This window comes from Mobula birostris, chromosome 6 (assembly GCF_030028105.1).
Source record: "Mobula birostris isolate sMobBir1 chromosome 6, sMobBir1.hap1, whole genome shotgun sequence".
Taxonomy (NCBI): domain Eukaryota; kingdom Metazoa; phylum Chordata; class Chondrichthyes; order Myliobatiformes; family Myliobatidae; genus Mobula; species Mobula birostris.
The window spans coordinates 102829856-102845811 of record NC_092375.1 but is presented as its reverse complement, the minus strand read 5'-3'; the positions used below and the strand labels follow the sequence as shown (position 1 = coordinate 102845811).

The 15956-nt window shown below is 41.5% G+C and overlaps 2 protein-coding genes across 3 annotated transcripts in view; one reads left to right on the top strand and one right to left on the bottom strand.

Annotated features, from left to right (window-relative positions):
* The window catches only part of stam2 (signal transducing adaptor molecule (SH3 domain and ITAM motif) 2), a 78693-nt gene extending 74000 nt beyond the window's left edge, over nucleotides 1–4693 (bottom strand). For both annotated transcript variants that reach the window (XM_072260950.1, XM_072260951.1), the window contains exon 1: nucleotides 4301–4693. In XM_072260950.1, the coding sequence (XP_072117051.1) occupies nucleotides 4301–4340 (40 nt within the window). In that variant the 5' untranslated portion in view covers nucleotides 4341–4693. The remainder of the gene's footprint in view (nucleotides 1–4300) is intronic.
* A 139-nt stretch (nucleotides 4694–4832) lies between these two features.
* hacd2 (3-hydroxyacyl-CoA dehydratase 2) overlaps nucleotides 4833–15956 on the top strand; it is a 71863-nt gene continuing 60739 nt past the window's right edge. The window contains exon 1 of the mRNA XM_072260949.1: nucleotides 4833–5041. Within this exon, the coding sequence (XP_072117050.1) occupies nucleotides 4842–5041 (200 nt within the window). The 5' untranslated portion in view covers nucleotides 4833–4841. The remainder of the gene's footprint in view (nucleotides 5042–15956) is intronic.

Below are 15956 nucleotides of genomic sequence, written 5' to 3'. Positions count from 1 at the left end.
TAGATAGCATGCACAGCCAAAGACTTTTTCTTAGGACAGAAATGGCTAATATGAGAGGGCATAATTTTAAGGAGATTCAAGGAAACTGTAGGGGTGGGGTTGTTAGAGGTAGTGCACTGCCATTGCAGCACAGCAGCTAGTACAACGCTTTACAGTGCCAGCAACTGGAGTTGAATTCGTGCTGCTCACCAAAAAGAACTTATATGTTCTTCCTGCAATTGTGTGGGTTTTCTCTAGGTGTTGTTTCATCCCACATTCCAAAGACATATGGGTTACAGTGTTCACCGTGCTTAGTTAGTTTGCAGAAATTGCGTCACCACTCAAGGAGACATTCTCACAGTGTGCAACTGTTGGTCTCCCTCTCCAGGAGCGCTATCATTTATATAGGCTCCCGTTTGCTTGCCTCAGTCCTGATTGGCCGCCCCTTCAGTTGACCTCTGAATTCTATTGGCCTGCATTTCTTCAGCTCTTAGAGGTTCACAGATTTCAATGTGTTTATGAAGTTATCAGAAGAGAAGCACACTTCCAAAATTTCTTGTGCTGGCCTGCACCAGAACCTCCACAGTGTCCCAGTTAAAGTGGTGTTCTTCTTGGTCTTGATGTACTGAGATCAGCGACAATGGATCACGTCTCCACACCGCCAGTTTGTGTTCCCATAAACGAGTTGAGGGTTTACGCCCTGTCCAGCCTACGTAATTCTTGTTGCCATCTCCACAGGTGATCCTGTACATCACATTGCTCTCGTTGGTTATCTTTAATGCTACCTTGGTTCTTAAGACAAGCTGCCTTTAAGTCACTGTTGGTTTGTGAAATTTGAGCTGTAATTTCTGAGACAATCTTTATGTAGGGCAAGGTCATATGTTTCAATGCGTGTTAAGCAAGGTTTGCACAACTTTCTCTCCTCAGTTAGCACCTCCTGATGCAATTCCGTGGGTAACCATTGCTCTGAAGCACTTGAATAAGTGCATCTCTTCCCTGACCTGAGATTCAGCAATGCTGCAGTGTTTGTGCTCTCTTAAATAAGATACAAATGCAGCTTTCATTGTGGATCACCTGTGGATACTGCAACAGTAGGCCAGACAGGCCATAAACTCGCAACTCTTACGGGAAAACAAACTGGTGGTACAGACACGTAGATCCACTATTACCGATCTCAGTAATGAAGACCAAGGAGGAGACCACTTCAACTGAGTCACCGTGGAGGTTCCTGCACAGGAAAACATGAAACAAGCATGAGAATTTTTAGAAGCTTTGTTCTCTTCTGATAACTCCTTAAACATATTGAAATAGATACAATCTACAAACCCCTAAGAGCGAAAGAAACGAGAGCCTATAGAATTCAAAGGTTAACTGAAGAGGTAGCCAACCAGAACCAAGGCAAGCAAGGGGGCGGGGGGGGGAAATCCTATATAAACTCTAGCACTCCCAGAGAGAAACACCAACAAATGTGCACTGAGGATGTCACCTCGACTGGTGATGAAACGTCTGCAAACTAATTGTCAAGCTCTGCGAACACCCCAACATCAAAAACCCCTCAACTCGAGCTACCACCATCCTAAACTGGAGGGTTATGGTTGTGGGCATGCTATGTTGGTGTCAGAAGCATGGTGACACTTGCAGGCTGCCTCCAGCACACCCTCAGACTGGTCTTTGATGCAAATGATGCATTTCACTGTACCTTTCCATGTACATGTGACAAAGCTAATCTTAAATCTTAAGAATTTGTTGCCTTAACAGTTCATGAATTGTTATTGAGATAAGCATTGAATACTAGGCAAAATCATTTAAAGCAATGGTGTATTAAATGACAAGCTGTCCTGACTATTCCAGGTATTTTACACAAACATTCAACATATGCAATGGATAAGTGCTCGTGTGAAGGATGAAATGATTGCACGAAACTGACATGTCAGATTGCTCCATCTCTCAAAAGCGCTGATGCAGAGTCACTCCTCCCATCTATTAACTAACCCAGGTGCTTGCTCATGTGACCATTAGTAGTGAAACCAAACTGTTTGGGTTGACTTCCCCATGTTACCTCCACTGCTGGTGGTAAAGCATGGAAGCAAAATTAGGCTATTCATCCCATCAAATATGTTCTTCAATTCCATCATGGCTGATTTATTGTCCCTCTCAAAACCCTACTTCTCACTGATCAACCTTCACTTTAAATATACCCAATGACACCCTCCACAGCCTTCTGTTGTATTGAATTCCACAGATTCACCACCTTCTAGCTAAAGAAAATCCTGCTCCCCTCTATTCTAAAGGGATATCTTTCTATTCTGAGGCTGTACTCTCCAATCCCACGGTCACCTGGCCAAAAGCAGAACAAATCCTTGGTTTCCCCACCATCCCACCCCTTCAAAACTTGGAAGCTTTCCAAGCTGCTTTATTTACTGTAATGTGAGAAACAATTCCCCCCTGCTTCCAATTGATTGTCAAGATTCAAAATGGTTAATGTAGTTTCCAGTTCACAAATGTAAAGTAGAACAAAATTATTGTTACTCTGGACCTGAAGCAGTATAAAAATAACACAAGATTAAGAACCAAAAACCACAAGAAATATAAACACGCAATATATATATAAAAAAATGCCCATAAAGTGACTCCTGGCACAGGAGTGTCTGTTACACAAGGTGACTGACAGGAAATGATAAGTAGTGGTGATTAGGGTGTGGATCCAAATCAGAACCTGTGGAATTCTGTACACCACCAGCTGAGATCAAACCATGAAATATATTCAAGGAGCAATAATTACTAAAGAAATCAAGAGACTTGGGTAGAAAGCATGAGCATAATAGCCATGGTCACTGAACGGCTATGATCGCTACACTTCAATGTTTAGATCCACACTGCCAAAGGAGACTCATGTCTAGATGCAATGTGACAAAAGTGGAAGTTGATGGAAAACAGAGCAGAAGAGTATCTCTGTACTGAACGCTGTCACAGGCTCTGCAGACACATACTAAAATGAGCAGTCAGAAAGGAATGCAATAGGTGGCAAGAATGCCAGCAAGCTCTAGCTAACACTCACTATCTAACATTAACCATTTTACAGATACTGCCCGTTTATAGCACTTTTTATTTTTGTTCCATACTTCCAGTTATGGCCGTTAAAAAGCACATTGAGGATCACCTACAAGGAAGTCAAGGGTGAAGAGTGAATTACAGAGATGAGATCTGAGAAAGGAAAATGAGAAATAAGTGGGGGTGAGCAGATTGAAAATAGATGTTTCTGAAGAGTGAAGACACCCATTTGGTGATGATCACAATAGTGAGCTAGCAGGTGAGAAAGGAAAGGTTAAACTAATGAGAGGAAGTGGATAGCAAAAGACTAAACCAATAGAATCAGTCCAAAGAGGGCACAATTGTGAAGGGTCAAATTAACCAGTTACTCTTTAAAAAAGTATTAAAAGTACTCTAAACATTCAGCATCCTACAGTCCCAAAATTTAAAGGAGGCATCATTAACAATGGTCATTGTGATTTTTCTTCTTGCTTATGACTGATGCAAGACCTATAAATAAAGGCTCAATCTTTCATCAAGATTAATTTTGGGTATGAAGGAGGAACTAATTATACTTTCTCAAAGTTAAATCTACATTTTCTTAAAGAGTCTAAAACAGCAACAGTACTGAAGGTGTGATCTCACCAAACTCTGCTGAGTTCCTCAGCATTTTGTGTGTGTTGCTATGTAGTTGTATAAGATCTTCACACTTTTGTATTCCATCTCTGATACACTAAAAACCAATGGTTAATTAGGGAAAATAAATGTACTTATAAGTGACCTTTAACTTGATTACTCTTGGTATTCTTACAGAAGATTTGATAGAAGCATTGAAAATCACGGAGGATGAAACAAATAGGGAGAAATTGTTTGCAGTGATAAGAGGACTGACAACTGGAGATTTAAGGTAACTGGCAAAAGACCCAGCTAAAAAGATCTGCAAAAGAAGGTCGAGATTTCCTGTGTGTAGTCTTAAAAGGCAATTGAAACCCATTGATCTTTCAAAACGGTAACCGGATATGTACTGAAAAGAATGCATGGTGAATAACTGGAGAGCTTTCAAGGAGGTAGCACAGGTGCAACGGGCCGAGTAGCCTCCTCTGGTGCTGTCTCATTCCTATGTTCGTCACATTTCTTCCTGCTGTCGATTTAACAAAAAGGAATGGCACATGTGTGGGTTTCATTCCACTGTGCTGACAATATGTTTGTCCTGGACAAGAGTATAGAAATTAAAAGCCAACGAGAGAAGTATCAAAGACCTTCCCCTCGCGTCGCTTTAGGCTTAACTTACCGACATCTTGCTCGAAAGGGTTGTTGGCGAAGAAAGGCATGGTTGGGGCAGTGGAATAAGCCGGGAAAGACAACAGTGGGGTGAAAGGATCAGGCCTGAAGGAAGCCGTAGGCAGGCCTCAGTGTCGCTCTCACTCTAAGTCCGCAGCACTCGCCCTCCCACCGCCCGTTCCAGCATCCTAAAGCCCGAGGCCTCCGGCGCCGTTAAACTCCAATTATTGCCCTTCCGCTTGAAACAAATCGCCTCGACAATACAGTTACCGAAACAACTCCTCTCCTGAAATCAGTCGAGAGTTAAATGGCGTCACGGGAAGGTGAAGAGTAATAAAATAAATAAGAACTCTAGTGGCGGTCACGTGATCGTTCACTCTCGCCTCCGCCCCGATTTCTTCCCTCTGAGGTGGAGCTCCGAGATTCCTCCAGCGTATTCAGCCGGGCCAGGGGGCAGCACCGGTGGAATCCAGGCAGCCAGGCCAGGGACAGGTTGGGACGGTAATTTTCTATCAGCCAGACCAGGGGGCAGCACCGAGTCACAATTGCGCATGCGCATTGAGCGCGACATCGGGGGCCGGGGAAGTCCAAGCTACAGGGACGCGCGGCGCTCGATTACCATGGCGGCGACAGGAGGGAGCGGGCTTGAGCAGAAACGTGGGGTTAGTGATGGAACGAACAGGAGGAGGAAGGGTCCCGGACCCATCGCCACCGCCTACATGGTTATTTATAACGTGGTGATGACGGCCGGGTGAGAATTAAACCTTTTTTTCTTAACAGATTTCAAATCGATGCTGTGGTTAACCTGCTTAGGGATGATCTCCAAATAACCATGCTCTATGTAAGAGTACAGACTGACAAATCTGAGCTTTACTGTCCAGTTGATAACCTAACAATATTTAGATTCATATATTAATGTTCCTAATGTAAAGGTAACATGCCATTTCAATTTTCTCCTTGTTTTTAAAATAATATAATTTACAAATAATACAAATCTTTCTGGGCGCCTGGTAAATTGAAGGAACTGCTAAATCGCCTGTTAATAGAAAGCTGTATTACGCAGCAAATATCTGTTTTAATAACGCTATAGATGTTAATACGTTTGTCACAATCGCATGCTTGGAGGAAATAAATATAAAAGATTGCAAATATTGAGCCGGTCGTCGGCATCTGTAGTTGACATTTCAAAATCGATTATTTGCTCAGTACATTTTCTGCTTTAATTTCACATTTCCCAGATATTCTTGATTTACATTTGACTTTGCTTTATTGGGTTTTCTTGATGAGGGTGGGCATTCACAAATCACTGACAGATCCCACAGTAATGCTGGAATGGACTTTGCCTACGTGCAAAGTTCATGTTGTGAAATCCAAGCAACTTTGTCCTTCTGTAGCTTTCCAGCCCTGTTTTTAAGACAATCTGCTTTGTTAACACTGTTTTACTGGATACTAAAACTGGATTCCTAATGAACTGAGTTTGAAGGCTGTGTGGCAAAACAGAGTGTAATTGAGATCTAACTTAGAGGGAATGTACCTGTCACCAACTGGAAGATAAAGGTTTGATTGCCTGTCCTTGATTTGGAATATCTTTAGAAAGAACACATGAAGTTATTAACATTGTAACTGCTCTATTCCATGGGGATGGAGGAACAAACGTTAAAAATCGTGCTATTTATAGTTCTTCCGGCTGCAACTCCTGCAAAAAAACTTATGACAGTGCAGTTGTGTAATGGTATTAGAAATGTGGAAGGACTACCTACAAACACTTCACATCAGGAACAGTAAGTGTTATGAGAGTCAAGAAAGGCACAATTTAAAAAGATGGTTCAGTAGAGAGTGAAAATGGGGAGGGTGGAGTTGGATGTAAAGAAATTATGTTTAAAAAGTGAAATTCAAAGTCCTTTCAAGATAATACAGGTTAATTATCCCTTATCTGAAATGCCTGGAGCCAAAAGTGTTTCAGAATCTGGAAATTTTCTGATTTTGATATAAATAATGCATTAGTTTGGGATTACCATCATTTCTGACTCTGACTTTATGTGCAGCCTTTGCCTGTCACTTAGCCATCACTAAAGCAGCTGTTCAACGTGATAGTAAATCGTCCTGTGATCAGGTTAGGGAGAATCGGAGTTGTGGGGTTACTGGGGCGGCATGGCTCAAAGGCCCACTCTGTGCTGTATTGCTAAATAAATAAATATTAAAATGTTAATGCCATGCCTTTTCTTAAATTTCTGCAACCAGCCTTCTGAGTATTCACAATTACCTTCAATTTTCGGTTTGTTGTGACAGATCTTTGCTTGCTTCATGATCAGCATACCATGAAGCAGCTTATGGCCCCTCTGCTGATAAATTCAGTCTTATGGATTGAGTTCTTTGCTTTATGCAGTATTTTTCTATTTCTGTTCATTACATCTGTGAGGTCACTACTCAGAGACCTGTGCACCACCTGGGAACCTTCCCAATACCTTGTGGAATTTTCCATTTGTGATGTCATGTCAGCCTTCAAATATATTTTTGGATTTTGGAAATTTGGATGAGGGGTACCCAACCTACTGTATTTAAAAATATAGCAAGCAAAATAATACAGGAAAGTACATGGATGGAGGGGTATAGAGGGCTATGGTGCACGTACGGGTTGATGGCACTAGGCAGAATAATAGTTTGGCATGGATTACATGGATTGAAGGGCCTGTTTCTGTGCAGTAGTGAGCTCTATGGTTCTTATATTAGAGGAAACTCACATAAAATATAATCAAAGCTAGAGAGATGGAATTTGAAACTGATGGGGAAAAAAATCCTTGTATCTGATAGCATGACGTTATGGAAAGTTTGGGAAGAAAATAGTGATCTTGACATAATGATCCAATCATCTATACTTCCCTTGGTCCCAAGTTAAACTGCTGACAAGAGCCATTGTATGAACTGAAATGTGGCCAGATTTTTGAGCAACACTACATTACAACTTTATTTCCTGCATTTTAATAATTCAGAACATGCCATACAGGTTTCCCCCGCTATCGGAAGGTAGAGCGTTCCTATGAAACGGTTTGTAAGCCGGAATGTGGTAAAGTGAGTAAGCAATTACCATTTATTAATATGGGAAACATTTTTGAGCGTTCCCAGACCCAAAAAATAACCTACAAGATCATGCCAAATAACACATAAAACCTAAAATAACAGTAACATATAGTAAAAGCAGGAATGATATGATAAATACATGGCCTATATAAAGTAGAAATACTTTTCTGCAGCACTGTCTAGAGCAGCAAAAATCTCACGGAAGCACTCTCGGCAACAACACTCTCTCCAGTAACCTTTAAGCTATGAAGCTGCCAAATCATACCAGATAACTTATAAAAATACACAGTTTATATAAAGTAGAAATAATGTATGTACGGTGTAGCTTCACTTACCGGAATCGGGAAAACTCCAATAAATTGCAGTTTTGTCACAGTTAAACACTTGCGTATATGCATAACCACTTTCTGTAATTATTTTCTTCAGTTCTGCTGGGAACTTTTCGGCAGCTTCAGTATCAGCCGAAGCACTCTCTCCAGTAAACGTTGAACTATGAAGCTGCCCTCGCCTCAGAAACCGATCAAACCACCCATGACTACCTTTAAATTCCACTTTCGCAACACTTTCATCACCATCGTCCAGTGCTTTCTGTTTCAGCTTATTAAAAAGACTGACTGATTTCTCCTTAAGTATAAGAAAAATTAACGGAATACCACGCTTTGTACACCCATCAATCCACTCAAGCAATAGACTTTCCATTTTATCCATAATTGGATGCTGACTAAGAGAGACCACTTTGCTACGAGCAGAACCAACAGTAACATGGGCAGCTGTCAAAATCCTTTCTCTCTGCGTATAAATAGTGCGAATGGTGGATGCAGGCAAGTTCAACGCGGGGGCAGTGTCCTTACTTCGTTCACCACGATCGAAACGCTTAATTATGTCTAGTCTTATGCTAAGTATAACACCCTTACGAGCTCTTTTAGGCTTTTCTGATACCTTAGAACTCAACTTGCTAACGGATGCACAAAATAAATCGAGATAAAGCACGTGTTTAAGCAATGGTGGCTAGAATGCAGTTCCAGGGGAGGAGCTTGGCTGCTTGGGGCGCGCGCTGCCTTTTTTCGTAACAGTGAAAACACCTTCTGTTAGTGAAAACAGGTAACTAATGTAGGTCTTTCCTAACAGCGAGGTGTCGTAAAGCGAACGTTCTGAAAATGGGGGCCACCTGTATTCTTTATCATGTCTTGATATTAAAAAGTGCTATAAAAGTGGTATTGGTTCAGTATTGTCACAACTATCAAGATACAGTACAGTGAAATGGTCCATTGAGCTCGAATAAGGTAAAACAATAACAATGCAGAATAAAGTGTAAAAACTACTAAAATAATGCGGTGCTGGTAAACAACAAAGTACAAGATTAGAGTGAGGTACATTGTGAAGCCAAGAGCCCATCTCAGGAATCTGATTATAGTGGGATAGAGGTTTTCCTGGAGCTTGGAGTACATGCTTTTAGGTGTTTGTTTCTTCTGCCTGATAGGAGAGGGGAGGAGAGGGAATGTCCAGCATGGGTGGGGGGGGGGGGTCTTTGAAAATGCAACTCCTTCCTATTAATATTGAACTCGTTTACAGACATCAGGTAATAGTAAGTTAGTGAATTAAGCATCTTTCACTTTGTTGCTGGTTTTCCCAAGGAACATTTAAGTGCTTCATGAGGAGCTCTTAAATTATGTTGTCCTTTCCACCGAGAGTAAAATCACAAGGCAGTTTTTCATGGCTTACTTAATTTCTTCTTCCTCATAACATTACCTTTCAGGATCTTGCTCAGGCTTTTCATTGTATTTTGGTACGTGTGTCAATATTAAGCAAATACCTATACCCTGCTGTACATCATTCCAGCAAGCAAACTTCTGGATGTCCTTTCCTTGCTGATCATACACGCAGGTGCAGCAGATGCACATTTATATCATTTTTCATTGTCCCTTTCAGAATATCACACAGTGCTTCACAACCATTGAAGTTCTTAAAGTATAGTCGTGGTTGCAGGAACTATGGCAAGACAGCTTACACACAAGCAGCACCCACAAACACTGAAGTGAAACTGACCAGATATTTTTTTCATGTGTGCTGATTGAGAAATAAATATTGACTTTGACCCTTGCTTTTATTAATTATGCGATGGGATCTTTTGCATTCACTTGAAAGAAAAAACTGGGCTTCATATTAAACTCCTATCTGAAGGAAGCCAGTGTTTTTTGAACCCCCACTTTCCAGGTGTTAAAAGCCTGAGTGTTACAGATCCACCACAGCCGGTATCTCAAAGTGCACTGCATTTCTAACTGGAATTATGGAGGAGGCGGCAAAGGATAATCAAGAGGAAAATATATTTTTTTAATCCTTTCTCTAATTAAAAAGGGGGAGGGTTTGAGTGATAACTGTGGTTCACTTACCAGCTGTCTTGTCTTGGTAAGTCAGGATAAAAGTTCCCTACCACAGGAATCTGAACTCAAAGCCTCTGATACTTCAGTGCTGTACTGTGGTAGCGGTATGTTTTTGGAGGTACCATTATTAAGCTTGGCCTCCCACTGCTAATTTATGTGGGCACAAAAGTTCCCATAACACCATTTTGAAGGAGGGGTTCTGCCTGTTGTCCTGGCCAATGTTTAACCAGGACCTAATTGTCCTGGAAAGAAATTTGGAAGTAAAAGTTCAAAGTAAATTTATTAATCAAAATACGTATGTTTTACAGAATGCTACCTTGAGATGCATTTCTTGTAAATTATGTTAAGAAATAAAGAAACACAATAGAATTTTACAAAAAATATACATAAGCAAAGGCTGACAAAGAATCATTGCAAAAGAAGATGAACTGTACAAATAAAAATATTGCTGAGAACATGAGTTGTAAAGAGTCCTTGAGTGTGTAATCATAGAATCAGTTCAGAGTAGTTGTGAATGAACTGGTTCAGGAGCTGATTTACAGTAATTATAGTTGCTGAACCTGGTGGTATAGCATCTAAAGGCTGATTTATACTTGTGCATAGTAGCTTACGCTGTAGCCTACGTAAGTGGGTTACAGCGTTGTGAGCATTTATACTTGTGCGTTGGTGTGTTTGCGTCGCTCTGCAATTCACCGCCAAAACGCTAGTTGGCGGTGGGGTTTCTATGCCACTGTGTTGAGTTTCTTCATGTTGAAACTCAACAGGAAGAAACTCAAACTTCAAACAATGGCGACTGAAACTGAAGGAGGGTGAATTTTCTGTATGCACAGTGTAGTTTCACTTAACAGAATCAGGAAGTTTGAGCCAAAATTAATTTGTCAAAAAAAATCGGCACGCACATGCATGTGCACGTCACGCATGCGCACACACCTGCCCGCGCAAGGCTTCATGGTCATGGTAGTCTTTCGTGGTAAATCGAAAATCTTCTTTCGATTAACGAAAATAGGTATAATGTAGGTCTTCCGTAAAAGCGAAATGTCTTAAAAAGAACGTTCGAAAAGCGGGGGACACCTGTACTCAGAGACTGGCAATCACCATTCGAGTTTTAGCTTCAGGTGGAAGTCAACAGGCTGTAGCAGCTAGCTACAAACTGATGTCAAGCGCAGGGTCCTCCATAATTTCGGAGGTCTGTAAAGCTTTATGGAAAGCATTGCAGCCAGAGTTCCTTCCCTGCCCTTCAGTCGCCCAATGGCAAGTTATTGCGGCGTAGGAGGAAATGCGATGCGACCAAGCGGACCAATCACAGTTGTTGCGGTCTGTGAGGGGTAGTTACATATTGGGAGAGTGCGTTAGGCTACGGCATAGGGTTCAGCATAAATACAGAGTAGGGTTTGCGGCTATCCCGTACCTACGGTGTACATTTGACGCACAAGTATAAATCAGCCTTAAGGCTTTTCCTATTCAATGATAATCATGAGAAAAGGGCGTTGCCAGGATGGTGGGGTCCTTGGTGATGAGTATTGCTTACTTGCTTCATATAAATGTACTCACTGGTGGGGAGAGCTTTGGCTGTGATGTACTGGGCTGTATCCAACACTTTCCGTAGCCTTTTCCGTTCCTGGATGTTGGTATTACCCAGTCTGTGATGCAACCAATTAGGATACTCTCCATTGTTTATCCGTAATTATTATTTGCCAAAAGTGAGAATTTGATGTACAAATGTTAACTGCCATATTTCCTTCTAAGTTACCTAAATGACCTTATGGTGCAATTGGGATTTTTTCTTGTCAATTCAGTCTTTCAGTACATAAATTTTTGTGGCTCAAATCTGTGCATTTTCATGCTTTTTTGGAAACTATATTTCTGCTTGAGTAGTGAATTAGATCTTGGATCATTTTGCCTAGTTTTATGCTAAGAATTTTGACAGGAAAAATCTGTGTTCTGTGAGGGTAGAGAGATTTAATTTTTATCAAACAGGACAGGGATTCAGACGCAATTAGACTCTGCATTTATTCTATTATCACTGACCTGATCTACTTTGTCCTTCTGTATTTCTATTTAGAAATATGTCAGGGGATAGCTCTTGTCCCTGTATCTCTATTGCCTACCTCTGATGCATTGCTGAATGTCAGACCTACATTAAAAAAAGAGTCATTCTGTTCTCTTTTGTTTTCATTTAGATTTGGAAACTTCCAGGCATTCACAATCTACACCCTTCCCTCAACTCTGGCTACTTGTCTCTAATAGGCTTTATAATTAAGCTATGGTCTAAAATCTTGGGCATGTCTGTATGATTGTACTACAAGCATTATCTGGTCATAGGATCTTGGAATATTTGCAGCACAGTAGAAAACTATTTGACCCATCATGTCTAAGCTGGCTCTGCCACTGCATGGCCCTTTCTTTGTACCCTTACAATTTTTTTCACAACATATTTCTTGAATTCCCTTTTGAAGGCCACAGTGAAACCTGCCTCCACTACAGTTTTGAATTGGATTCTTTGTCACTGACATTTGTCATGAAATTTGTTGTTTTGTGGCAGATGTACGATGCAAGACATTAAAAATTACTTTAAGTTATAATGAAAAAAAGTGCAAAAGAGGAATACCAAGGTAGTGTCCATGAGTTCATGGACCATTCAGAAATCAGATGGTGGAGAAGAAGCTGTTTCTAAAACATTGAATGTGGATCTTCAGATTCCTTGTCTTCCTCCTTGATGATAACAATTAGAAGAGGGCATGTCGTGGATAGTGAGGGTCTTTAATGATGGATGCCACCTTCTAGAGGGAGTGTCTTTTGAAGATGTCCTCAGTGGTGCGGTCATCAATGTGTTGAGTCCAGGATTGATCCTCTGAGAAGTTGATGCTCAGGAACTTGAAGCTTTTCACCCTTCCCACAGCTGATCCCTCAATGAGGACTGGTGTAGGTCCTTAGACTTTCCCTTCCTGAGTCCACAATCAATTCCTTGGTCTTGCTGACGTTGAGTGTAAGGTTATTGTGGCACCACTCAGCTAATCTACCTCACTTCTTTACGCTCCTTGTTGACATCTGAGATTCTGCCAACAATATTTGTGACATTGGCGAAGTTACAGATAGTGTTTGAGCTGTGCCAAGCCACAGCTACCAAATTTAGATACTGATATTGATGTATCTATCCTAACTTATCCAGAAGTTATACAGCCCAGAGGGAGATCAATGAAGAGCTTGCGTCCTCTGAATGCATTCTTATATTCAACATTAGCAAGACCAAGGAACTGACTGTGGACTTCAGGAAGAGGAAGTCTGGAGAATACATGATGGCCGTCATTGAGGGGTCAGTGGTGGAAAGGGTGAGCAGCTTCAAATTCTTCGGTATCAACATCTCATAGGATCTGTCCTCAGCTCAACATACTTTCCTCATCTGCCTGGTGATCTCACTGTTAATTACTGTCCACCATGGTCCTTGTCCTTTTTTTAGGGAAAGAGGCTTTACTGTTTTTGACAGGTCTCTCTTAATTTTATACAACTCACTTAATTCTCCCTTTTCCTGTCCAGTCACTCTTTCCCTGCAGTATAATGGCCGACATTCATATTCTGGCCATGACCTAATTATTTCATGCTCCATTCTAGGACAACCTCCTTGTACCTGTCTTCAGTGCCTTGGTGGTGTCATCCCCAGACTTAGCCCAATATTCACCCTTTCATCACCATCACTAAAAACAAGTTATCTTATCAATAAGCACCAGCTGCTGTAAGGTACTCTTGTGCATACTCTGGCTGCTGCTTTTCCTACATTGCAAATCTTCAAAAATAATTCATTGGCTGTACAACACTTTGAGTTTGTGACAGTTATTGTAGAAATATAATCTATATTTATGTTTATGCCATTGGGTATCATAGGTTGAGAAACCAAAAATACTGGTAGTTAACTGACAAGATAAAAAATTACAATTGCAGTTCAGCTGATAACCACCCAGTCGGTCTACTCTTAATCATCAGCCAATTGATGGTAAGTGTCATTTTTGGTGTAATAAAGTAGCCTTTGCCAGTAACCTCTTCAGCAAAGTTCAACTCTGGTTTAGCCAGAACCACTTGTCACCATACTTCATCACAACATTAGTTCAAATACAGACCAAAGTTATGAGTTCTAAAGGTCAGAATAATTGTTCTTTGAACTGGTCAAAGAACACTGAGGCTGTCTACAAGAAGGGTCAGAGCTGTCTCTATTTCCTGAGGAGACTGAGGTCCTGTAACATCTGCCAGACGATGCTGAGGATGTTCTACGAGTCTGTGGTGGCCAGTGCTATCATGTTTGCTGTTGTGTGCTGGGGCAGCAGGCTGAGGGTAGCAGACACCAACAGAATCAACAAACTCATTAGTAAGGCCAGTGATGTTGTGGAGATGTAACTGGACTCTCTCATGGTGGTGTCTGAAAAGAGGATGCTGTCCAAGTTGCATGCCATCTTGGACAATGTCTCCCAACCACTACATAATGTACTGGTTGGGCACAGGAGTACATTCAGCCAGAGACTCATTCCACCGAGATTATAAGCAAATTCTTAACAAGTAAATCGCGGAGGGAAGTTTTGGATTAGGTTCCCAATGGTAAAGAATCCTCTGAAATGTAACCCCCGTGAAACCAGTTAGCGCCCATTGTAATCTCGTTAAAACATAACACGGGGTGGCGGGATCAGTACATGTACTCGGTATTGAGTTTGCGACCACCATGTACAAAAGATTAAAATGAATGCGATATGACGCTGGCTTCAAGCTGAAAGTTGTTGATTTTGCTAAAGTAACGAATAATTCTGCAGCTGCTAAGAAGTTTAATGTAAACGAGAAACAAGTGAGAGAGTGGAGAAAGGCAGAAGACCCGCTGAGGGAAATGCCAAAGACGAAAACATGCCAGTGGCCAGAACTGGAAGAAAAAGTTTTAGAATGGATGAATCACCAGCGATCGTCTGGATACATTGTTACCAGAGAAATGATTCGAGTTCAGGTGTTGAAATGGGATGAAAAACATCATGAGGTCAGTGAAAATTTCAAAGCTACGCGAAGTGGTGCACCCAATTTATGAATAGACATGATCTTGTGTTGAGACAAAAAACAAAGATTGCTCAGAAAATTCCCATAGGGTGTTGTTTACATCCAAAAATGCTGCTGGATGGACGAAGTGGGTTACTTGAAGTGGGTTAAAGAGGTGTGGCGTCGACGTCCCGAAGGTTTTGGGAAGGAAAAGTTGCTACTTGTCTGGGACATGTTCAAAGCGCACTTGTCAGGTGAGACAAAAGCAGCATTGAAAGCTGAAAATACGGACATTGCAGTCATCCCCAGTGGTTTGATGTCCGTGCTCCAGCCACTAGATGTGAGTTTAAACAAACCATTCAAAGAATTCATGAGTCGACAGTGGAACGAATTTGACTCAAAAACAGCCAGTAAATACGACCTGTCTTCCGTGTATTCATTTTTCCAAAGTTGGCACCCTCTGTATAAGCCGACCCCCTAATTCTAGGATCAAAATTTAGGGCCAAATTCTCGGCTTATACACCGGAATTTACGGTATTGAATGACCATCATGGAAAAATATATTGCTATTTGGAGTTAAAATTCGCACAAAAGAAGATGACTGTGATTGTTGGAGGCCCAACCATTTTCATCTGTTTTATCAGAGATTTTCCTTCAATTGTATGGTCAGATGCAAGAATGCTCACTTTGGATACTGTTGGCGGGGTGGGGTGGGGGGGCTGTTGACCTAGCAGAGGAAAGTTACAGTGGTCAGGTCTCTGGCACTGAGTCTGGCTCTGTAACTCAGAAGGGAAGAGGGAGAAGAGGCGAGGTGTGGAGACGGGGGATTTGTTAGTTAGGGGAACAGAAAGGAGTTTCTATCGACGAGGACAAGGTGCCTGGATGGCCCAGATTCAGTCCTCAGCATTTCTAAGTGGAGGATGAACAGCCAGAGGACGTGGTCCATGTAGATACCAATGACATACGTAGGAATAGTGATGAGGTTCTGCAAAGTGAGTTCAGGGAAGGTGGGAACTGTATAGAAGAGACGGTTTGCACCTGAACTGGAAGGGGACTAATACCCTAGCAGAAAGGTTTGCTAGTGTTGTACGGTGGGGGGGGGGGTGTTAAACTAGAGCTGGAGGGGGTGTGATCCAGAGTGCCAAAACAGATAGTGGATACATATTGTTAAGACCTCACAAAGTAAGGAGTCAAAAGGTTGAG